This window comes from Anopheles gambiae, chromosome 2 (assembly GCF_943734735.2).
Source record: "Anopheles gambiae chromosome 2, idAnoGambNW_F1_1, whole genome shotgun sequence".
NCBI classification, from domain to species: domain Eukaryota; kingdom Metazoa; phylum Arthropoda; class Insecta; order Diptera; family Culicidae; genus Anopheles; species Anopheles gambiae.
The window spans coordinates 55357307-55383625 of NC_064601.1; the positions used below are offsets into that span (position 1 = coordinate 55357307).

At 40.9% G+C, this 26319-nt stretch overlaps 1 protein-coding gene across 13 annotated transcripts; it reads right to left on the reverse strand.

The window, feature by feature from the left end:
• Positions 1–215: 215 nt before the first annotated feature.
• LOC1274649 (protein phosphatase PP2A 55 kDa regulatory subunit) lies at positions 216–25733 on the reverse strand. Of its 13 annotated transcripts, none has more exons than XM_061650511.1 (7): positions 25528–25733; positions 23796–24366; positions 18858–19091; positions 17893–18201; positions 6045–6196; positions 4121–4930; positions 216–4025 (listed from the first exon to the last, which is right to left on the reverse strand). In XM_061650511.1, the coding sequence occupies exons 3-7, from the start codon at positions 18862–18864 to the stop codon at positions 3657–3659; spliced, it is 1647 nt and encodes a 548-aa protein (XP_061506495.1). In that variant the 5' UTR covers positions 18865–19091; positions 23796–24366; positions 25528–25733; the 3' UTR covers positions 216–3656. The 13 variants fall into 13 exon arrangements, with proteins under 13 accessions (XP_061506495.1, XP_061506496.1, XP_061506497.1 ...); XM_061650512.1 differs by having other exon boundaries at positions 23796–24354; positions 25528–25708; XM_061650513.1 differs by lacking the exon at positions 18858–19091 and having other exon boundaries at positions 25528–25686.
• Positions 25734–26319: the final 586 nt, after the last annotated feature.

Below are 26319 nucleotides of genomic sequence, written 5' to 3' on the forward strand. Positions count from 1 at the left end.
GACGGTCCCGCGCTTACCTGGAGAGGGCCCTTTGCAGATTACTTTAATCTTAAATTTCATTTCCTTTCTTTCGCTGATGTTGCGTCTTGCGAAATCTCTGTCGGTCATCCGTGTACCACGGTTCTTCCTTCATGTAGATAGTTTCTTTATCACTGTGTGATGGGTTGTTAATGTTCGGTTTGTTCTTTCCGTGAAGTTCCGTGACATTCTGGCCATTTTGTGTGGTTTATTCATTGTTTTATTTCATTTGATTTTTGTTGTTTCGCTTATGCTGCTTCGTTTCATGGATTTAATAAACCGTGTGCCTCCTCTCCTCCTGTTTCTTCCTTCCGGCGCGCTCATTGCTCTGCTGTGCGCTATACCTTTGCATACTTGCGCTACTTTGCCGACCTTTGTGTGTTTGTTGCGTTCTCTGCCGATGCGCTATTCTTGCGCCCCATCGTTAGTATCCCCTCTCGTTCCCTCCCCGCTTCCCTACATATATTTTTGTCTAGTCTTTTCCGTTCGTACGAGGACGAAGTAAACACGAGTATCACATGCCATCATACACAACAAGCAATTCTGTACCGCATTTTTTTTGTTTTTACACAATACCATCGTGTATGCGCCGCCCTCTCTGGTTGTCCGTATATCTTTCTGTCTGTCTGTGAGTTAAACGGGCGTTATGTCTTTTCACAAGGCATGGGAGTGTTCATTTCTGCCCCTTACTCATTCTATTGTTAGCGAATTATTTTTGCCAATTTCTCCAAAACAAAAAATGGGGGATGGGGGCGGCAAACTGAGAATAAAATAAAACAAATCCAAACAAAGACAGCAACCACTTTACATTGGGGATAAAAATCTAGCTTAATATAAAAGTAATAAAAAAAAGGTTCTGCAAGGAATTGTTTTTAAAACCGCCTACACAAACACATAACACGTACGTATTTTGCCGAAAGAATCAATTTGCGTTTGCAACTCTCCCTCGACAATGGTCCTTCTGCGTGTAAGCTGCATTTAACCAACCCGTTCTACTATTTGCGCCAACCTCGCTGACACACATACACACATGCAGAGCGCAATCATTGAAACGCAAAACAACGGCGAAAATCCAAAACGGAATTCACATGACACACGATCGACAGACAACGACGATCGTGCGACAAACAACTACTGCAACCATCATACACCACACACACGCACGCACACGACAGTCTGGCGCGTCTCTGGACAGCCCTTTTTCCAAGTTAGTCCGATTGCTTGCTATTTGTCTTCCACATCCCTTCCTTTCCTTTACACGCTATTATCTTGCCTTTCCTCCTCACCGCTGCTTGTTGTTTTCTTCTTCTGCTTACACGTTCTCTTAGCTTAATATTTTAATTTTATTCATTTGCTTTAACCTCTCCACGTTAGCTTTATCTCCTTTAATGCGTCGTTATTAAGTGCAGTGAGTGTATATTTTCGATTTGCTGTTTGTCGTTCATCTCTGACACCCCACCTGCTATGCTTCCTTGCTTTTCCTTTTTCCTCAAGCTTCAGCCATGCCACAGCTTAAATGCAAACAATAAAATAAACAGTAAAAAAATATATGTTAAGTTTCAATTACACTCTCATATATGATGCGGAAGCTACAGCAACACATCGCCTTATAGTAGTAACAATAATCGGAAAATAGAAAAATGTCTCTGCCCTTACTCTTTCGGTTTGTTGGCTGAATGAAGTGCAGTTGGAATAGCCGAATAAGTGGAGATAGCAGGAACAAATGCAACACCATCTTCTTTGCTGTTGTTTGAAACTGGGGTTCATACACACAACAAAACCCACGCTCTTTTGGATATCTATGGATAAACAAAACCCCCAAAAGCATGCACTCAAATTGCAACCCAATAGTGAGTAGTGTATCTTTCTCTGCAGTTTTTGTGGTCTGTGCTATATTGAACTGAGTACAAAAAGGGCCTACACGGGTTTCTTGTTACTGTTAACCATTATTGAGCTGCGATATATGTTTTTTGTTGATTAAACTCTCTAAATGTACCTTCTTTTTGATGCGTTGATTTTGTTCATTTGCGATGTTTGATGTATAAATACGCTAAGGGAACGATTTTGTATCGATTGGTGTGTCTGCGTGTACGCCTCCGTGTTTGTTTTTTGCTGTTATCATCTTTAACGATAGTGCTTCATGAACTGAAAAGCAAGGAGGTTATAATTGTAAATTATTTCACCTCTTGTAAGAAATGCTTAGCACAACAATCTCTAGCCATTAATTTTGACGCTAGCGATTCATCTTTCGCATGGTTGATGGGTTCTCTTTTCCCAATTTCTGAAGCTTGCACTTGTTCTTCCTGATACCTTTTCACTGCGTGCAAATTTCGGTCCTCTGTGTCTCTTTTCTGTTCCTCGTTTTCATTGTGACCGAGCTGCACACGGTATCACCACCAAAGCCAATGTATTACGATTCGTTTTTTTACACCTATGTTTTTGTTGCAATTCATTTTCTCATTCACCATTTTCCGCAAACACCTCGCCGCACCCTAACTGATTTATTTTCACTAGTATCTAGAATTAACGATGTATTTCCATTTGCATCATATCCTATCATTCGAAGCACACGCAGTGCTGCCTCTTCCTTCTGCGCCCTGCACACGCGTACACACTCACACACACGCACACACTGCCCCCACATACAAACTACATCATCGCACACACCCAATTTTCTCTCACTCACTACTCACACACTACTCTTGCCCATTCATACGACATCATACCCGCAAACGCATCAAACACATGTGCACATGGCGTTTCAGCAATTATTGTTCTTTTGTATATAGTGCCCGCCAGTCGCTGAAGCTACACTCCTGAATCTATTGTTGGGGTGGATATAACGATCGGATTGCTCTTTCTTCGTACGTTTCCTGGGAACCTAGGCCTGGGGACAGTCGCCAAACAAATCAAGCTACCTGCTTTTGCTGTTAGGATGAACAACAACGAGCAAACAGGAGGCAAAAGTGTAACAAAATTTTCCCGATGTTACGCATCATCTCGATTCCACGCTCGATGGTGGTTCTATGAAAATGTGAATTAAGCTGGAAAGCGTACAGGATTTGACCGCGCACATAGGTAAAGGTGAAGCATGGTTTCAATTGCGTGTAGAATAAGAACACTGCAAAAAAAAAACTGTTCAAATGCATTTACACAAGTTCTCTTAAACAATATGGGCAATGCAAAGACACATTTCTGTCCTATCTATCTTGCGGTCTGCAAACGGCATACGACACCCTCCTCCTCTTCGAGGTTTGTCTGCTGTACTATTTTAGCCATGCTACTACACACACGCAAGCACACTCGCTATTTCTGGCCAGTTTCCAGCCTGCTGATTGTATTTTTTTTTTTTTGCTTGCGTCCATTTGTGATGATGTCCACAGACGTAACCATTTTATGTTCTGAAATGTGTTTTTTTGCCTTACACCCTTGGCTTTCTTACAATCCCTTTCTTTTCATACCTGCCAGAACATCGAAAATATTATGCGCGCTTCGCTTCTGCATTCACCGTTATGTTTCCACCCTAACCTTCCTTTGTTCCGCCGTATGTGTATGCCCAGGAAACTCTATCAATAATAATCGTAATCATTACAATTAGAATAATATTTAATTATCCTCACTACTACTATTACTATTGGCTAAAACTTATCCTGAAAAATGAATAAATTATTGGTGGCGGCCACGGCGATGATGTTTTCGAGCGGATGCCAAGCAGTGTGCAGAATTCGCTTGTTGAAGGCCAAACAGTCAACGCTGATTTCGTCCTTTTTCCGCTTGCCACCGGTACACACTTTGCGCGGTTTCAACACTGTCTTCGGTTTGATGATGTCGCGAGACGCCTCGAGCGTCACGTCCTTGTTCGTGTTCCGATCAAAAATGCGGAAGAAATTGTTGTAACTGCCAGTCATAATGGCGGAATCGTTACCGTTCCAGCAACATTCGAACTTGTCGAAGATACAGTCGTTCTCGTATAGCGAACACAGCTTCGTGCGGAGGTATTCATGTACCTGGCAAATGTATGAAACACACACACACACACATATTAGTAAAATGGGGTTTTTCTAAAGGTTTTAAAAAGTTCGCTGATAATTCTTTCTCTTACCGGATACGTTTCAATAGGTTTAGTTTCCATGTGCAGGTCCCACACCTTAATACTCAGATAGTCCCTCGAGATCATGTAGCGTCCAGAGTTGCTCAGCTTCACATCGCTAATCGAACTTATGATTTCGCGGAAAAAACTCTTGTTCGTTGTGTCCACATCTTCCGGTTCCTCGAACAGCTTTGCATGCCGATCGCACAATGCCGAAGAGCGCATATCACATAACCTAATTGTACCCTTGCTGCTCGAGTAGACGAACACGTTGCACTCGGTCGGGTGGAATTCGGCCGCCGTGATCACCTCAGTCAGCTCCTCCATATTCGCCGGTTTGATGTCGACGATATTGAAGCTCTGGTCGGTAATCTCTAGATGCCACAAGTTGATCCGTAGATCATCCGCCGACAGGTACGTCTCCTGATCCGAGTTCACCGAGATCGAGTTAATGTGGTAGGTATGGGCGTTCGCAAAAATGCGACGTGGCGATGCCTCCACCATCAGATCCATCGGCTTGATCGATGGCACTCTCAGCGAATTGATCGAGGCCGGATCGCGAATGCTGCCATTGTCCTCCCGTGTGTTGTATCCCTCCACTCGCTTATCGCGCTCCGACACCTTCCACAGCTTGATCGTTTTGTCGTTGGTCGAGAGCAGAAAGTGTGACTGATTCTTGCGCCTCAGCCATCTGATTTTGTTAATTTTTTCCTCAATCTCGAGCGACTTTAAGTAATCGAATTCAGGTTCATGCGATTGAAATGTTGAATACACATTGTATTCACCACGCCGCGGTGTTGAAGCCTTCGACGATGGGTCTCTCTGTAAAATAAATATGAATTAATCCTTGGCACACAATAGTTACACCACACCACACACAACACATGGAATACACTAATAATACAGCTAATTAAATCGTACTTCGTACCATCATTTCATACAGTGTGCAATTAAGCGCAACCCTCTTTAACGTAGAAATACAGCTTATGCTCATCTCATCTTGGCCAATTTAGTTTCAATTGATTGAAAGCAAACGTGAAATATAGTTTTTTATGATATCTAACAAAATACCCTTTCTATATCCTTTTATTTTACACATACCCCACAGACAACCAAATTACACCGCGAATGCATCTTAAATATATTTTTCGAGTGAAATAAACGTTAATTAAATCAATATTGTATGTATTTTTAGAGAAAATAGTTGAGGCAAAACTCTTTATGAATTCAGGTTTACTTTCATTCGACCACTTATGGACCTTTATCTATAAATTTAGACATTTTTAATGGAAATACTCAGGATAAAAACCACCTTGGGACCTCCTTAAGTCACTCCTACATATTTCATAAGATTAGAACTTTTTTATATACTAGAGTTGTTTGTTTTTTTAGCCAATTTAACAAGCATCTTCTGAAAAAACTCCTTTTACTGTGTTGATAAAAATTATTCACTTCGGAAACAATATGAAAACAGCCATTTGGTTTATTCGAAAAATCGGTCCATAATCGCACGATGTAGGTCGAATAACCAACCTCTGCACGCCCTGAGGGCTAAATACCATGAAAGCTTCTATCAAAACACTCAGCTCACTACAACTACGGGCGCGAAAAGCGAAAATGACCGGTTTGACATCATGTCAACTCACTTGTTACGTAAAATTATACCAACTAAAACAGAGACCAGCAGCATACGTACATTACACACACGAAAAAAAAAACATGATCGTGGCCTGTCGCCAAGTAAAGAGCACTTTCGAATCCTGTGCACCTTTTTTCATGCCGCATGTGGACCACGTGGCGCACATTGTAAGTAGCGGCGAATCAATGGAGCTTTATGATTTTGTCCCTTGATGTTGTACCTTTCTTTTACATCCATGTGTGCTTTTCTGTTGTCTGTGTTATCAATGCAATATATGTGTTGATGAAATATATTTACCTGGAATATAACAACCCTGCCTCCTTTATCACCAGTGGCCAAAAGTTCACCATCGTGATTAAACTCGACGCAGGAAATGATGTCGGCCTCGGTAACATCATCATCCAGGGCACCCTTTATCTGTGAAAAGCACCACGATGTTTCGCCATTACCTGCGTCGTGTGTGGGATGAAAGATAATACAAAAGATGTCGTTAATATTGTTTTTAAGTTGCACTCGAAACGGAACAACTGTTAAGAATTACGCAAAACATAACATTATTGCTATCTTAATAATACGTAGTCTACTTGCAATATCGTATGCATTATTTTGCTTTAAAAAAAAACCTTAATTGTAATTAGGATTCAGTTTGTTTCGTACCAAAGAAGTATGTTCGTAATCGACAACACCACCCACACACTCAGAGCATGGGTGGTTGGCGTGTTTCAACAGGTAACAATCAAATTCGATATACAAAGCGAAAATTCCAATTCGAAAACCAAAATTGAAGCTTTTTGATCTAAAAAAAACAAAGCGCTTGTTATGTGTTCTCCTACAATAACCCTAAGATATTCGAAACAGGCATTGCTCAGTGTAGTACTTCCCACAGCACAAAGCAGTGATGTATGCGCACAGTTAACCTTCTACAGTGTGTGATGGCGTAGTAGTAATCGGTAAGTGTTGTGATTGTGCGTGGACTATTAGATTACCGCGGAGAATAACCGTGTAACCCGCATTTCCTCGATCTCTACTACGACAAATTTGGTCTCGAAATAGCAGAGTGCACACCATACTGATTCTATAAGACATTGCTTTACCATTGCCTAAAAATTGCTATCCACTGCCTGAAGTGCCTGCCGAACAAGCCCAGCAACATTTTCCGAATTTCCTTTTTCGTTTGCCATACCACCCCCTTTCGCGCCTCGTATCTATCTCCTGTGCTCGCGGTGTGTTAGACATTCGCCCCAAATGGCAACCACTTTACTTCCCTAGGACGGAAGATGGTAATTTACTGTGTGCATAATGGATAAAATGGGATAACATCGATTGGAAATTAATGTCACCTGTTCGGGCATGGACTAACACACAACCGGGAAAGAAGATGACCTACACAAAAACCTCGCCAGCACATTTTTTCTACGATCCTGTAGAACAACATCGGAATCCTTCCTTTTCAAGGTGAGTACTAGTGCTCTGCTCAAATCACACAAAGCGAAAACACTTCATCGAGCAATGTAGTTTGAAGTAGTAGAAAGACAGTAGAAAGACAAGAGTATTACAAGAAAGCGTAAGAAATCAGGAGACCACAGAACTACAACTAATATCCGAGGGTCATACAAACGATGAGGCTTGTGCATTTATATCGATTTTTTTGGTTTACACATTCCTTTTAAATTCGTCATGCACAAAGACTGCTAGTTAAATGACTAAATCTGGGACATATGAGCATCTCATGAGCATTTCATAATCATGCGTTGCAACATTGCATTCTATATTCCACACTGTATGGCAAATAATCGAATATGTAGTTTATGCCATTATGAGTAAATAACCAGGAGCTTATTCATCTGAATACGTTCCAAAAGCAGAGTGCACTCGGCACAGATTCAGCTAACGAAGAATAGCTCAAAATTATGCCACTATTCTTGAGGTGAAGTTCCATCGAGTGCTGGCTAATCTTGCCATTTAAATACCAATTAAACAATCCCAATATTTGAACGGATGCCAAAACGGAAGTTTCAACCTCATTTTTACATGTGAAAATAGTCTCATGCGACACATGCATGACGACAATACTCGCACGGTTTAAGGCCAAGGATAATAATATGTGTGTATGGCGCGTTTATGGATTTGAGTGTTCCGGTAGTTTGTATTGATTACGAAATATTGGTTCAAATAAAACACTGGCAATGCTGCCCTCTGAGTGTATCCAAAGCGCGTTTTACATGAATTAAACGCGAAGGACTTTAGCGCAAGCATGTCAGTAAATTTAAGTTTGAATAATAATTTCCTAAATAATCATGGTTATAATTAAACGAATGCATCAATATTTACAACTGAATTTTGAAGATTTTCATCTGGAATTAAAACAATGATCAATGAAGTCTGCGTTTTAGTTCATTTCATGTTAATGATCTTGCGTGGTAGAAGAAAATACATACTGGTGGTACAGTCGTCAACTCGCACGACTTACTAACATGCCCGTTGTGGGTTCAATCCCCGAATGGACCGAGCCACCTACATATACTGACTATCTATTCCCCTTTGTGTAATCAGTAAGTCACAGAAAGCCAAGCCTACTATTGGTACAGAGGCAAGCCTTAACCTATAACGGTTGTGACCGACAACGTGTAATAAATGTGACTCTTAAGAATAACATGTGTTTTTATTTATTTAATATTGTATAGTTTTACATCAACACAACATAAATATTATTACATAAGTATAATCATGATCCCTATTCAAAAACCTTATTTTGCAAAGCCTATAGCTAATAATATGTCATTAATTCACAGTGCACTTGACTCACTACTATTGCAAAAGGCTTAAATGTATATTACAAAAGTACTAGTCCGGCGTCACGAAGTAAGCAGTTTTTCGCAAAAACTTAGTATGACGACCACGTGTTGACGAACCCTGGCCTACGTCACCGACTCACTCAGTAAAGGTGTTGTGTGAATGAGCGAACGTCGTCTCTCACGCACACACTGACAGCATAGCGCGCGAATGTTTTCTTATTTTCCTTTTATTTTGCAGAAACTAACACACACCGGGCTCGAGCATCTTTTTCTAATGCCTTGCTATTCGCTTACACGCCTGCTCTGCTTGCTTGCGATAGGACCATTTCTGGGGCGCACCGTTCTACCTCATGGTAACCAATTTGATAGGGAACAAATTCGCATTTTACGCCGCAAACAGGCAAGACGGTAGAACTACTCTGCTTGAAAAGATCTTTTAAAAAGACGTCATGGAATTTTTGGGATCAAATTCTACAGAGATAAATGACTAGCACAGAGAAACGGAGGAACAAAAAGCGAACACAGTACTGAAAGTGAGGTTAGGATCATTTGTTGTCAGAAGGGCTAAAGGTCATAGCGGCAAAATAATTTTAAGTATTTCAGTTTTCGAATGCCTGAAAACGAAGGACTGAAGGGTCAGCCGGAAATGTTCCGATAATTCAGCCCAAAGCAACCAAAATCACATTAACTATAAACTCACCGGCCATGTCAAATCCAGTCGCAACCACTACCAGGGATAGACTTCATACAAAAATAAACTCTTTCTTTACACGGCGTTTGGTTAGTTCAACAGAATCACAAGACACTATTTTTTTCCTTATGCACACTTCTCCTGCTTCGGAAGAACGCAAATCTTTTCAATAATCACAGCTTTGAAGCTACCACACAACACTTCGGCAAATGGGCTGTAACGGCGATGTAAGGAATGCAGGAGTCTCCTCCTGATTGAATGGTGTTGTGTACCTTTCCAACAATATTGCGCACTTGTGTTTTATTCACTTTAATAATACCAACGAAAACAACTAGGTCACAATTAACCAGCGATCTAATGACAAAAGGAAAAGAAACATTAAAGGTAAGAAAAAACGCCGTCGTCTTATGGTATGTCTTATTATTTCACACTAATAATAACAAGGCCAAAACGTCTCCTAACCGAGCATTTGTTACCGCATCACATAAATGCCGAGACTGGCATCCGCTTCGTGAGTCGAGTACAGTTAGACAAATAATTTCACTGCCTGCTAAAAATTGCACTTTTTCGTATGGACCATCGACAAGAAAAAGGCACTACATCTCACTGTCCAAACGTATTACCAAGAAACACTCTCGGCGATAAGCACGGGTGAGTGTGACAGCTCACTTTTCTACACACCACCTGCAAGGTCGACCCGCTTCCGACTATGGTTAAAATTTTCTGACCATCATACACAGAACCACCCACGGGGTAAAACACGCACATATAAGAATTTTGACAGTATTTTCTTTTTTGTTTTAACTGCAAAAGGAAAACCTCAATGTTGCTTCAACACGCCAAACCTAACACTTGAAATACGGCATTCATTTCGGGACAGTGCGGTTTTTTTCTTCTTTTCACCTACAAAAACACCACTACCTAGAGCGCACATCTCACAGGAACAGTGCGACTGGCTGGACTCATCGTATGATCTGATAGAAGCGAGCAAAAGCGCACTCAAGTAATAACAATAGTAACGACAACAAGAACTCTACACTTTTCTCAGCTTTTTGCCCGCTCTAATCATCTAAGCAAACGATGGTTATCTTCCTATGGTTAGATGCACAGAGTTCGACTATTGCCACTGCTTGCCGCTGCCGATAAGCTAGGATTGTGAGCGTGCAGGATATGGATGTCGCCACCACTTGTCAAATCGCTTCTTGGAAACTTCCAATGTGCGGATGATGTATAGAGAAAGGGGCCAGCAGGCGCTGCCGCCTTATCTTCTACCTATGCGGTATTTTTGCAACAAAAAATATCGATCACTGCCAGTCGTATTAAAAAGCTCGTGCTGCGGATTTCAGGACTTTCGCATAACCTAGCATCTCACACAAAACACAAAACCGGAATAGCGCACGTCGTCATTCAGATGCGTGGTGCTCGTACAAAATCCAACCCTCTCAACAGCGTTCTTTTTCCTCCGAGAAGTTTGCACGGCCACCATTGCACATTGTCACATACACACGCACACACACACGCACGTTCGCACACCAACCTCAGCTGCTGAGCCGTGTACAGCAGCCAGCGAACTAGAAATTGTGCCCAATTTTTTGCTATTCTTCTTTTTCTTCGTGAAAAACTTGAACTCGTGACACGATCACTTACAATGCGTTTCGTTGTATTGCGTAGATTTGATTCTACATATAATTTCTAGAGAAAACGCGAATACAGCGACAGCTTACCAAGCTCCAACAAACACGATGAAAAGGGGAAGAAGCATACATCAAGTTCTGCTGTCAAAACCCTCGCGTTCCCAACTGACAATTGCGACAGGGTTGAGCAACCTGCCTGACAGAGTAATTCGATCCATTCGAGCTGATAAATATCGTTATCTTTCGTTATTTTTCTTATTTCCTCTACTTTCTTCTTTCAGTACACATGTCGTAGGGTAGTGTAAACAAATATTTTACATTTTTAGGTGTTCATGTTTTGAAGTGGTTATATTTTCAGTGGAGTTCGTCCGACAAATCGAGCAGTTGTTTTGCATCAGAAAAGTACAGTCTGTTCCCAAGCTACACTGCTTCTAGACGATCCAAAAAATCTTCTGTGATGCCGCAAATACACGACGCGCGTTTCCGCGGGCGCGTTCAAACGCGTATAACAGTTCCGCAGAGATATTCAGCTGAGCATCTCTGCGTTTCCGCGGTAGCGCGTTCGAATGACATTTCATTTCTATGGCTGGATTGTTATACGCGTTTCCGCGGGCGCGGAAACGCGCGTCGTGTTTTTACGGCCTGACAATTTTTGGCGACACTTTCTATCTGTCAAACCGTCCTTGTTTTAGCACGAATATATGGCTTACTTCGATCGTAATGTCGCGAAACGCGAGCATTACCTTTCTGTGAAAAATTCACTAATCCGCGACACTCGCGGTTGCCTCTGATTTTGTTCTAAAACTGAGAGGTTGTTTTAGAACAAAGCGCTCGCAGAAAATTTGTCGCAGTACAAAAGTTGGTCGTCTAGAAGCAGTGTTACACGGTCCTCGACTTACGCGGATTCGGAGATACGCGGTTTTCTAAATTTGGCAGGTTAAATGTCATATCAGTGCAATTTGCTTCAAGTTAGGTATAAATTGCATGTTTGCTAACAAATTGAAACTGCTTAAAAGCCAGAAATGGGGTCCTTTCCGCTTTAAGTTCGTAGGCTGAAATTTCAGCCTGTCAGCTGTTTGCATTGTATAGCAGTTTTCGAGCAGCTATCTAAGTAGGTATAATATACAGGTGTGCTTAACCCAAGGTGTATGACTTTAGAAAATGATTTTCTGATTATTATTTTTCTGATTTTTATTGCTTCTGTTTCTGAATGAAGATTTCAAGAGCGTTTTGAGTATTCGTCAAGCCTCCGGAAAGCTTGTTTGAACAAAAGTTTTCACTCATCCTGTCAAAAAGTGATATTTGAGTGCCCTGGACCGTGATCTCTTTAATGCACCTTGGGGTAAATGGTACCCGAATCTAATTCTAGCTTTGAGGCTAGAATAATCTAGACTAAAAATTGCAAGCTAGTTTTATGTGTGGTTTTGTATGGAGTGTGTACATGATTTCAGCCTCCCCATATAACCAAGATACCGAAAACGCCACCAATTTCTTGTACTAAAAATCCAGTTCCATCAAACAAAGCTAAAAAACTATCAGTTTGGTGGGTTAAGCCACATGGCCACAGAAGCAGCCATTTCAATGTTGTTGAAGTCAGTTTTTTATGCACGGGCAATTTATTTGCTCAACATGTTTCACCTGTGTTTAAATGTTATTTAATTGTGCAAAGGAAGCAATTAAACGTGTGTGTTTAAGTTGGTTTGTTGTAAAACATTCATGTGCAATATGTGAATATGTGTGTTTGTTTACTTGCGAATGAACTCTCCATTTCGCTGGTGCATAGTTTATAGACTAATAATGTTGCTGAAGTTGAAGTGCAATGATGTAAGTGAATGAATTTAATCAATCGAGAAGTTAAAATCCTGTCCAGCATATTTAAGTTAGCCAACTCTTGACCAAACTTTTCCTCAAAGCATTTTTGGAAAAGGTGGGTTAAGGGTGGGCAAGATAAATACATCGGATCGGAACTGGCAGCTCCGATTGTTCTAAAATTTGGTGGGTTAACGACTGAATCGACCACCACAAATCCACGTGGGTTTGATGTGGCTTTACAGTGGGTTAAGGCCGATTTAGTTATTTGGGGAAACAATTAAACGTGTGTGTTTAAGTTGGTTTGTTGTAAAACATTCATGTGTAATATGTGTATATGTGTGTTTGTTTACTTGCGAATGATCTCGCCATTTCGCTGGTCACCCAAGTGCCATAAATCCACTAAACGACAACTACACGGCTTCTAAACGACTCAAGTTCTCTACCTAAACGGAATATAGAAAGACTTCGTTTAGCAGACGGCAAACGACTCATGCATTCTAAAAATAGCAAAAAAGCTGGTGGCGCCATCTGTTTGTGGGATACCCAACCAGTTGAGCTTCATCGCTTGGAGGAGAGCTTTCTCATTTCCTCTGTACTGTTGTATGGTTTCGCATTGAAGTTATGCATCGCTAGAACTACAACGGCGATACGATTGTTTAAATATTAAATTCCAATGTGAACAATTTGTACAGAAGCAAGTGAGATTTGAATAATGGTCGATGATGTTGATACCCATGTATCTGACCACACGACCATTCATATAGATTTTTGCTCAGAAAGTTAGAAGGCTATATAGGTCATGATAAGATGAAACTTGTCGAAACACATTGCAAGAAAAGGATAGCAATATAATGATGAGCTGTAATACGCCATCTATTGATCAAACCAATGAAGCTGTGGAGCTTTCATTTTTTTTTCTGTGGATATTCAATTTTCCAGTCGTTTAAGCTTAATCTGTGGCGCTTGGGCAGTGCATAGTTTATAGACTAATAATATTGCTGAAGTTTAAGTGCAGTGATGTAAGTTAATGAATTTAATCAATCGAGGAGTTAAAATCCTGTCCAGCATATTGACCCTAGCCAACCCTTGATCAAACTTTTCCTCAAAGCATTTTTGGAAAAGGTGGGTTAAGGGTGGGCAAGATAAATACATCGGATCGGAACTGGCAGCTCCGATTGTTCTAAAATTTGGTGGGTTAACGACTGAATCGACCACCGCAAACCCACGTAGGTTTGATGTGGCTTTACAGTGGGTTAAGGCCGATTTGGTTATTTGGGTCCAACTGTCAAACTCCACACAAAAAACTAACTAGAATCGTGAAGGGCCCCAATATTATAAATTTCTGCACGAATCATATGAAATAAATGATAAAGTGTATAAAAGTACTAAATTAAATCAAAAACTTCGAGTAATCAATAGTATTTTAGTCAAAAAACGTGAAATTCGACTTACGCGAGTCTTCGAGTTACGCGGATTAGCCGGGAACGCAGAAACCGCGTAACGGGAACAGACTGTACTCGGATCAAACCCAAGCGCCACAGATTAAGCTTAAACGACTGGAAAATCAAATATCCATAGAAACCATCGAAAAATATTTGCATATATCCATAGAAAAAACGAGAACTAATCATCTCATCTAATCATGAACTATAAAACCTTCAAACTTTCTGAGCAAAAATTTATGTGAATGATCGCACTAATCATCTCATCTAATCATGAACTATAAAACCTTCAAACTTTCTGAGCAAAAATTTATGTGAATGATCGCGCGCGTGTGACCAGATACATGGGTATCAACATCATCGACCATTATAAAAATCTCACTTGCTTCTGTACAAATAGTTCACATTGGAATTTAATATTTAAACAATCGTATTGCCGTTCTAGTTCTAGCGATGCATAACTTCAATGCGAAACAGTATAACAGTATAGAGGGTAGGAGAAAGCTCTCAGAGCGAGGAAAACGCTCCACTGGTTGGGTATCCCAACAACAGATGGCGCTATCAACAGATGGCGCCACCAACTTTTTTGCTATTTTTAAAATGCATCAGTCCTTTACCGTCTGCTAAACGAAGTCTTTCTATATTCCGTTTAGATAGAGAACTTCAGTCGTTTATAACCCGTTTAGTGGTCGTTTAGTAGATTTGTGGCACTTGGGATGAGTTTCAATCGATAGGTTTATTAGATCTGATCGTGTTATTTGCATTCCCTACTTTTTATAGTCCAGAATGCAATAATATGAACTATAATAAATTAATAGTTATTACATTATTACAACTGTTATGATTACAATCTATGCTATGATCCAACATCTCCCCCCCTTATAACTGAATGGTCCAACATCTCTCTGTCCTTATCTGGTTCTTCTAGAATGAATTAAGTGTTTGGTAGTTCGGAGATGCTTCATCCCGAAAACAATCCCAAATTGCCAGCTTGAACTCAATAGCTGATTTGGGGTTGTTTAAGGAAAAATCGTTCCGATGTCGTACTTTGTGGATGAAACGGTACATGGTGGAACATTCAAGTTTATTTAACAAGCACACGGTACTCTTTGGAACTCTGAGGCTGATTAGTACTATCCGTAGGGTTGACGATGGAATTTGAAAGGCCTGTTAAGAACGTGTACCGAACTTGGTGAAACTTTATTGCTTTTCAATGCATGACATCGGTACAAGATGGCTCTTGTCAAAGTATCAAAGACAGACGCCGTCTCGTGGTTTGTGTTCCAATTAGATTGGTTATTTGAAGTAGTCAAACTTAAGTGAAGTGATTTTGAGTAAACTGTAAATTATTTAAAATTCTGTGAACAGTTCACAAATAAACATGCACATAAAAAAAAACCTTGTGTTGTTTATTTCAATGATGACGCCTTGCTTGAAAATAAAACACAAAGAAAAATAGTCCCCGGCATCCTTGGCTTTTTGGAATTAGGGACGTCACGCTAAGCGTAAACTGTAACGTAAACTTTATTTCAGTCTCCCATACAAATCAAGCGTAAACATTTTGAGTTTACGCTTCGTGTGACGTCGGTATATTATCGGACCGTACCGTGTTTGGGAGAAATTTACAATAGTACAGAGAGAAGAAGACAACTCTCAAAGCGAGGAAAGCACTACTGGATATTCCAGCAACAGATGGCGCTACCATCTTTTTATTACTATTTTTAAAATGTGCCAGCCGTTTACTGTCTGCTGAACGAAGTCTTTTAAGATTCCTTATAGGTTGAAATCTTGAGCCATTTAGGGCCCCGTTTAGTGGTCATTTAATGAATTTGTGGCACTTAGGAATGTTATAGGAATCTCTAAAGGTGCTACTAGATTTTGTACATGAAATTGGAATCGGTATGTCATAGCGCGTTTGACAGAAATTACCATGGCTCAAAAAATGAATTCGGATTGCCTTATGTAGATTCTATACCGAGATGAATTTAATTGTCAGAGAGCTAAAAATACAAATAAAAGCCCATTTTTAGATTTTAAAGTAAAAAAAGGAAAATTGTGCATGCACGTGGTTCTTTCCGTGCCGAGCGTCGTTTATCCGGGCTAATCGGGACTCGACCTCACCTGGATACTCGAGTAACACGGAAGATCAGTCAAAGTATATATTTCATCTCAAATTCCTGAATTTTGTAAAGAAATTTATATTATGTTTTGATAAAACTTAGCCAATTTTTATTAACTTCATGCTCTTCCCATGAGAAGGTATCGCGAAAGAAATGGTAAAACATTAAGCAGAGCCGTTAAAATTGCTAGAATTTGACATCGCGAATGCATTGACCAAAACGGATAAACAATTATTTCAACTTAATTTTAAAATGTTTTTGTTAGCAAATACGTGCTCAGTGTTTGAAATAAACAGAAAAAATCAGAAATGTTGCCATTTAATAAATGTTGCCGCAACATGTTCATAGACCCGGGCCTTAAAAATCATTTTGTTCAACCGAGTTCATTTGTTGTTCATTACTGTGAAAATAAACGATCATCAAAACAGTTAACGACTGCTCGATATCGGATATACCAGTCGTTAAAATTTACAAATTAATTCAATGCGTTCGCGATGTCGAATTCTAGCAATTTTTAACGATTCTAGTTACGACTGTTAATTTTTAACCATTTCTTTCGCGATGCCAGATATCGTTTAAAAAAGAGCTATCGAAACATTGATCTGGTTGAAAGGACCAATGTTTCGGTTGCTCTTTGTCAAACGATGTCTTTATTGCTGCTAAGTTCTGTTTGCAATTTTGAATCGTTGGTGGAGTTCATTTCTACACAACAGTTCATTTCTAAATTATTACAACTCTCCAAATTCCTGTCAAACATTTGCCAATCCTACTCGGCAAGATTACGCTTGAATACTTTGCATTTAGCTTCCGATATGAAATTCAATATAGGTTTTTTTTGCTTCGTCTATTTGGTGTAACGTCCTACACAGACATGCCCGGCCTATGAATGATTTCGAAACTTATTCTGTAACACGCTGTCGGATAGTCAATCCTTTCTACTTGATAGTTCTGATATAACTCTAAAAACAGAGAATAACTAGAATAACCTGATAAAACCCGGAGGCGGTCACGTGGTACAGTCGTCAATTTGCACGATTTAACAAACATGTTTCCGTCGTGGGTTCAAGACTGGAATGAACCGTCCTCCCGTAGCAAGGACTGACTAATCCGGCAGTGTGGTACTGAATAAGTCTCGAAAGCCTGCCTTAAGTATGCAGGTTTGCGTAGGACGTTACGCCAAATAGAAGTAGAAGAAACAACTATTAGAGTACAGATACATTCCCAGCCTCGCAGAATTCTCTCTATAACGTGGATTGAAAATTTTACATATATTTGCAAACCTGTATTTTTGTTTTATAACTATTCTGATGTTTCTGAAGGAAATGAAAGAAATATCTATTTTCCGAAAAATAAAAATGTTGGTACTATGTTATTATGAGCAATTTTATATTCATATTATATATGAACTATATTCCGTGCTTCGATCAACGCGGATTCACATAACGCGAAGAGTTAATGAAAGCAGTGAGCCGCGATGTACTGACTGTTATGACAGAACTTTGTAAGACAATAGGAAACTTTGACTATGTATAGATCGCTTCAAGAACACCAAACGCGGTCCGTCGAATTTGAACTAATAAATTAAACCATAATACAATTTGTTTAGGAAAGAAATGAGCAACTGAGAGTAAGCAACTGAAAAAATACTCACCACTGTTACTACTGCTGCTGTTGCTGCTGCTGCCACTGCTGAATTGCTTTTTGGTTCCATTGACGGCTGTATTGATCATGTATCCTATCTTGGTGAAGCTGGACTGTCGTATCACAGGTCGGGGTGGTATTGGCGGCGGCATATTGATGGGAGGACTATGAGGAGGGCTGGGACCGCTTGTTAACGTGTAGCTATATCCGTCAGCCGTTCCGCTGGCCGTACTGCCGGGAATGGTTACCGGGTTCGTCGTTGATCGTCCCCATCGCCCAATCGATGACGCATTTTGTCTAAAGCTTGTCTGTACTTTAGCTGTATGAAAATTAAAAAATAAAAAGCAAAACGTGTCACATAAATTTCAGTTTTATAAATTGCAAAATCAACAATCAATGACAGGGTAACAATTAAAGAAAATCTATCGCAACCATTGGTCGATATGTCGTCTAGCCCATCCGGTAGGAGCAGCAGCGTAACACTGCACGCGTGAAATAATTGAAAAAGATAACAAACGATTCCAAGGCGATAAGAGTGTACCATCGTTTGGGTTTTGCATCGTCAACCTTCCAACCTCTTCCATCCATATTGTGCCACGCCACCTGTGGTGAATAACAATTGCCGCGTGTAATAAACTTTTTATCGTGCCACTTGCTTGGCAGACGGTGATACAATTGTTGTTCACACACTTGGAACTTGTTTACGATTTCCATGAGCACCTTCACTAGGGTACTAGTTGATCTGTCTCGCTTCTTGTTCGCTGACAGGAAGTTTTTTATTCATTTTGAAGTAGATTTTATTTCTCATTATGAGCCACAGCTTTGCTGGTCATAAACGCCCCTAACAGAACACCATGCGTTGTGCATGGGGATGTACAGTTAAAATGCTTTGCATTTCCAATATAAGATCCGAATGTGTATTGAGTAAAGAACAGCAGCATTTGTATACAATAAAATGGTTCATGCAATACCTACACTTCATCGATTGATCGAAAGTAGATGTCTGAGACGGTGATGACCAAGTTGTCGGGGATACTGAGGCGGTCGGTGTAAGTGAACCATGAAGCAAACGCGCGTAAACAAAAAAGATTGACCTCTAGCCGACGATGCAACTATCTCTCACAAGAGACTAACGTGTTTCGTACAAGCTGATAGCACTCAACATGGGTTGTTTCGGTGCCGTTATCCCTAGCTGATGTCAAGGCCACGCTGTAACGAGAGCAAAAAGAATGGATAGGAAAGTTAAGCGAATGTTTTCTGACCAGGAATGTAAATTAATAGCGTGCCATTGAACAAATGCATCCGGAAAAGTAAAGCACACTAATACTGTTCATAGTTATCTGTTTGTTTTGTTGGGAGCCCAGGTCACACTGTACTTCTCGATCCATCCCACCAATTACCTTCCACCTATTCATGTTGTATGGTACAGAAAATATGGAGCTCCGCCTATATCAGTACGAATTGCGAGAGCAACTTTAAACATTCTGCACCAACAGAGTGTAGTTCCATGTCCATACTGTGCGCGATAGTGCGGCCGTGTGAAAATGCTGTCTTTGAAACTTGGGCTCCAGATGCAACACCACTCTAGGGATTTATTTGTCATAGCTTTATGTTTAACACTAAAGCCCGACGAGCTAGGCTGGGCTGGCTGTTTAAATAAATGTTAAATGATGGGAAAATTTGATTTGCAGTGTTTTACGAATGTTTTAAAATGCAGATCTTCTTTCCTTGTCCTTTCGAAGGGTGGGGGGAAGAGGAGGGGCTGGTCGTAGGGCAGCTTAAGCCCATGAATGCATGACGCAAAGAGAAACGGATCCATACAGCAAGAGCACACCTGACTCATTGCTCACTATTTCCAGTTAGTTTACGAAAATCCAATGCTTAGTGTGACTGAAATATGAGCTCACGACCATGCTGCAACGACCATCGTAGGTAATAAATTCAAGTTTTTAATTTTTGTTTTTTGTTTCAAGTTGGTATAGATATTTCTTATAACCTTCGTTATCATACTCAAAGATTCAGCTTGGATTTATTACTTGATTATATATGGATAGTGAATAGGACTTCAATGCAAATGTAAAAATAAATTAATCTTTAAGGTATGGAACTAGAAATAATACCGATTTGAAAAGGAGCACACTATAATATTCACTCATAGGACAGTGCACAATGCACTGTAGCACCCGATAAGTAAGTAAACAAATAAAAAGAGGTTGAAGTTTTTAAGTAGCTTGCTATCACATCTTCTAATCATCGATGTTTTCAGGCGTGGTACGTTTAACTCGACATGCCTCTAGGCATCGAGCTTCGTTCGTACTGAACCAGTTCAAAAAGTCTATACATTTGCCGGCATTATCCCCACACTCGTGCGCAACGATTTGCGCAATGTAATGCACCAACGATTAGTGCATTTGTTTACGCTTCTAGAGGTTGCTGGCGTCCCTGGTAGTGGTTGCTCGTTTCGAGCACGAGTGCCACTAGTAGGGGTGGGAGCTTTGGCACTACTTCTCGATTGACCGTTTGCTCACGTGATCATGTCTCGAGCTGTGCTGGCAAAGTGCATCAAAAGTGCGATCGATTAACTGCTCCCCAGAGCCCAGTTCCGGTAGTTGGAACCATTTAGACAGGGTGGTGTTTTTGCGGGAGATAAATTGTTATCGTGTGATTAGCGTAGCCCTCGTGGCACCAGAGCTTCCGCAGCCTTCTACACCAACCCTTACTGTGATCGGACGTAATCTTACTCGATGATCTTGAGGTGTTCATGCCTTCGATATTATCTATACACAGACGATAGGCTGTACGCACTCGTATACAATAAACCATTACACTATATTGCACCATGATCCATGTCCGGTAGTGGTGGTGGATATGTGCAAGCAAAGCAATCGGCGACCATCTGCCGCGTAGTTAGTAAGTTTGTTTATTTAGCGCCTCTGTGACATGTCTTGCGCCATGGTGGTGATGTGAATGTAAAAGCGTTTCTATTGTACATAATTCGTCATGGCGTGTGTTGTAAGCACGATTAGGATGGACGATGAATGCAACAATATTCAGTAAACCACTATTTCTAGTAATTATATTATCATAAAACCATCTCATTTCACAGATCAAATAGTTAAAACATCGATCGACACAGACCGGTATAGACAGTAAATGAATTTGCACATATCATAATTCATGAGCTGGGAGTGTCCCCCTATCAAAGGTAAGGCTTCTTAGCTCCAACGATTCCAGTAAGAAAATATCTTACAAATTTCCAAGATCGCCTGGAAGATCACTATATATGTATTGAATGTCTTAATAGTAAAGGATACAAATGCGCAGGACGTCTAAACGTTGTTCTTGTAATAAAAAAAATCAGAAATTTTAGATATTAGGAGTTTTATATAATTTATATAAATTTCATGATTTTTTATAAGTTAAATGCCTTTGATATTTTTTGACATATTTATCAGATTTTTCTGATCTTATCTGATATAAGATATTCACAAGATTCTATTTCCAATTTTTTTTAATGTACTTAATGCATAACTTTGCTTCGTATGCAAACAGATTAACATAGTTTAAATATTATTTAACTTTAACTGAAATACTTAAACGAACAAATGACAAATACTTAAAATGTTTAAAAATTAATTAAAAGGCCTTTCAATTTATTGCTTGTAGCTTCGTTGTTCTAAATAATACTAATGAATGTGAGAGTCATTAGCATACTCTTCAGTGCTTCTTCAGTGCTATGCACGTCTCTGCGTTTTCGTACCGAAGAAAGACAACATCTATATTAACAGTTTTTCGAAACGGTCAATCCCGACTTACGACAAGCTACCACACCAAAAACCGTCCCAAGTAGGAAATAATGAGGGCAAGATGGTCTAAACACACACACACATGGCACATTCGTATACCATAAATATCTTCGTTAAGCGTAATTTACGCACGTGCAAACATAGCGAATCGTAGATTTGTTTTTCCGTGAACGTTGGTCCGTCAACGCCCAACACCCGCGCATTCGTAGCGGGGTAAGCGATCCACCCCGTTTTCCCCTAACCAACAACAACAAATTGTCTCATCGTCGCAAAACGCACGGCACGGCACGGCATCATGATGCCAGCCTGCCCATCGTCATCATCATTTTTGTAACCATATCGTTATCGTGTCGGTGCTGGGTTGCTGTTGTTGTGTTATTGTTTTCATTCCACATCCCAAGGTCAGAGCACTGATGGCAAAAAAAACCTATCCAGCAAGCGAGCAGTACCGAACACGTCGAAGATGGTGAACTAAGCTGTGGATTTGTGCGAGGTTTCGAATTGATGGATAAACTTTGATCGATCGATCGATTATTCACGCCGCTTCAGCTGGTAGGCAGAACGGCAGATAGACTGCAAATCAGACTTCAAGATCATTCCGTTTCTTGCACCTCTCTGTTCGTGATGTTGTTTTTTTACATTCTATCGATATGACTAATTAATGCCGCAAAAGTGTTAAAAATCGCTCGGTTTAACGTTCTGGATTTTGTTGGTACGGAACAAGGTGCCACCGTGTATGCATTATAGCCATCTTGCGCATATGTATGAATCAAAATCCATAACGATTATCTGGGAACGAAGATGTAGCTGTAAACAAAAATAAAACGTATCGAAGCGAGAGAAAGGATTCCAGCTGGTATACGAAAGGTTTGAAAGGTAGGTCAGCGCAGCGAACAAACGCAGCAACGGCAACCTTCGCCCCAATCGTACACGATGTCAATGGAAAGGAAGGCAAGTAGGTAACGCGAGTGACCGAGTGTGACTCCCCGCCGAAGGCGACGGGGAACGTGGAGGTGGACAATATGACCAAACATGGCACAGACCGGTTGCCACCGGTCGAGGTTTGTCGTCGGGAGGTCGCGCCGAACCAGTGGCATGCCCTACCCGGTGGCCATAACCTCGGGGGATAGATTTGATGCAAAGACCACAACGGCGATGCGGTACGAACGCGATCCGTCGTCGCGATTACGTGCACATGATCGTGTGCTTACCGATTTAAAGGATCGCCATATTACAACTGAGTTGTGCAAACACTGCCCTGCTCGGGTTGTCTTGTGTCCTCTCTGGGCAGCCTGCACACGCACGAGAGTGTACGCCAACCGTGCACCTAACACAGAGTTGTCACGAATATTCACACAAGAGAGACGGCTGTAGTCGAGGTTTTTATACTCCTTTTGCTTCATCCCCCCGTGGTCAGATCGGTTTGATTTATGGGCAAACCCCGGGCGTAGCAAACATGGCGCCAGGGGAAGAGCAAGATGCGATAGTGATGACGATCAGTGGTGGCGTTTGATGCCAGGCCAGCACGGCTTTTTTAATGTGCGGCTCAAATGAGAACATTTATGGCATTAATTTAGTGCGAGTGTGCAAAGTGCGAAATTAATTTAAACAGTCACTAATCAACGTTCCTAAAAAAGATATGCTGCTTGGGATGGTAGCTTGCGTAGTGCTTCTTGCTAGTCACTCTTCTAGTTTTGGAACGCGTAATGTAGGTCGGCGGGATATACAACAGTAAGTACACATCGTTCAATTTCCATTCAAATATTCATTCCAATCCGTTTCTCCGGATTTTTGTTTTTACCCAGTTAGTACAAAATATCACATTCACTTGCTACTTGCAACGGTTGATGCCGGTTCGAGCAAGCGGATATTGACAAAGGCCTCGTGATTGCTACCGCGCACCGCACAGCGGAAAGCTGCTAATTAACCACACCAATGCTAGCGAGAAATTTACACCACGAAATAGCCACTCAGAACCATCCATTCTGTTCGAATATACGCATCGACATTAATTATCGCTTCTTCATGCTTTACCACGTGACATGCAGAAAGCGCTAGAAATGCTTTCTTGACCAACTTCCAAGGCCTAAGAACCGCTTTGGCTTACCTTGTCAGTTTGGTCGTCTTGCTCGCCGTGCTCGAGTTGATCGATCAATTTCCTATACCGAGGGTTCGGTTTTCAATTCACACTACACAGCACTGCACTTCCGGTTCAAGCCGATCAAGGCCTTCACCCCACACGGGATCGTGATAGCACAATAGGCTGAAGATAGCACACTGTGTCGCTGCTGTTAGCTTTAAGGCAATGTGTGACAGCCGCTGTTGCTCCTTTTCCAGCGACACTTGATCGAATAGATCGAATTCGGCAGGGGTTCCCCAACGATCACCCGTGGGGTCTCTCTGTGAGGCATCCACAGCAAGAGCTTCACGAATGGACGACAATATAGCACTATTGAGTGTACACTTCCTGTTGCGTTCTCCAGTTCGTTCGCTAAACAATCACTAAACCGGATCAGATGTTGTTCACTAAAAATCTACACAACTGCTGCACTAAACGGCACTACACTGAGATAAAGTTCAAGTCAAAGTTGACTATCGCAATGTCGGTGTGTTGCTTGTACACATACGGCACTTGAAGCTTATGGCAATCCGATCTAAGTGTTGAACTGCAAAAAGAGCTGTGTTATATTCGTGAGTTACCCTCTGGTTATCTTCGTGGGTTGTTTTGTGTGCACATTTTTCACTAATTTAATCACTACAGTTAAAGTATTCTAAAGAGTTACATCGATCCATTCACCGCTGTTAACGCTCTTAAAGTCTTTATAAAAAATAAAAATGCTTTTATATGTTTTTGTGTTGTGAGAGTTTTTAAACAATTATCACTCGAGAACATTAAATGTGTTAAAATACACACACACACAAACGATAGTGTAACAAAACCATGCACACATACACTAACACTAAAACTCTGCTGATCCTGTGGTCAGCCTCATAAAAACTCAAGCTTGAACTTCGCCATCTTTTGTAAACCACCAAGAAACAAGTACAACAGATGAGACGGAATGAACTCGAGGGTTGAGGGTGTAAGGGATATAATTTATGAAACAAATATAATTATCACTATCTTACTAACATAGATAATCCCCAACCGGTTGTCCGGCAGGTAAGATCCACGTTCCGTAGCAAAAGGTACTCGAGATGGTGATGTTGAATATTTCGTTTTTCTCTTCTTCTTGTGACAACTTTTTGCGGTTGCTTACCTAACCCTGGCCAAGCTGATTAGCCGTTAGCCTCCCCCCGACTATTACAAGGTGATGATGTTTCAAGAGCGGTTTGTGTGAAAACAAAACAACTTTGAAAGATAAGAACGTTTTCCATCTTGGGTTGAAGTTGAAGCGGCGCCGAGACACACAAATCGTTCGGCAGTATTGCTAAGGTAAGAATTTGTAGCAGCTAGGATGGTCTATTTTAGGTGAACAATATGAACAGCAACACCAAACTCATAATGAGTCAACGAATCAGGGTAATAGCTGCACCTAAAACGTCTATTTTGTTATTCGATCTTTGGGAGGTTTACAATGTTTTGCAAGCTTACTGGGTGTGTGTATTTTTTACCATCACGACACGCCAGCCATAGGATTCCTGGCCAGACACTTTTTATCTTTATCCATGTATATCAAGTCACGTTGTCCTTGTCGTTGTCCGAACGTTGTGGAACGGCACCGAAAACCGTGTTTCTATGCTAATAACAACATCACACACTCATACACATAAAAATAATATTAATACGATCAAACGGGGGCACACGATCGCGATCGTGATATTTATTCACCACCCACCGAGAATAGCACTGAAACCGATGCTGCGTGAACAATGCAATGCCGTTGGGCCCCCTTTCTGTACACGCGACACGCGTTTAGCAAGACTCGTGCGACACGACGTTCATCGACGGAATGAAGAACCACGCGGCCCAACGCAAGCATCGAACCGACAAATCCGACCGACTAACCTCCAATCGCCAAACTGAACGCATCAGTGAACAGTGTGTTTGAATGCTCTTTTCCACCGTAACGTAAATAGCAAGTAAGTAAGAAGAGAGAAAGATAGTGATACAGAAAGATAGAGAGGAGATGAGTGAGAGAGAAAGAAATAGAGAGAGAGAGAGAGAGAAAGAGAGAGAAGGAGAGAAGTAATATTTATGCGTGAGTATTTGTCAGTGTATATGCATGGGTGTGCATGTGATTGTATTTGTGTTGTAAAAAAGATAACACGCGCTCACAATTTGATAGCGGTTCTGTTGAAGAGGATTCTCCATCTCGTGAACAATGGAGTGTGTGGAGCACAAAATATAACAATATTTTTTTTTTAACACTGCGAAAGGCACACACATAGACAGAAACGTACGAAAACACTAGAACCAGACCGTAGGTTGTGCGCATCTGAGCGGGAGAATATGCATCCGCGAGGCTGCTCCGGCTTGTACCGATTGATCCGATGGAGACGCACGATTGTTGTTGACTCACAACGTGGGAGCGCACGCGTGCGTGTTTGCATTTTTTGCACCATTTTTTTTTTCTTCTTCGATTTCGCTCTCTTTTCTCCGAAGGCAATGTTCAATGGTATTTGGGATT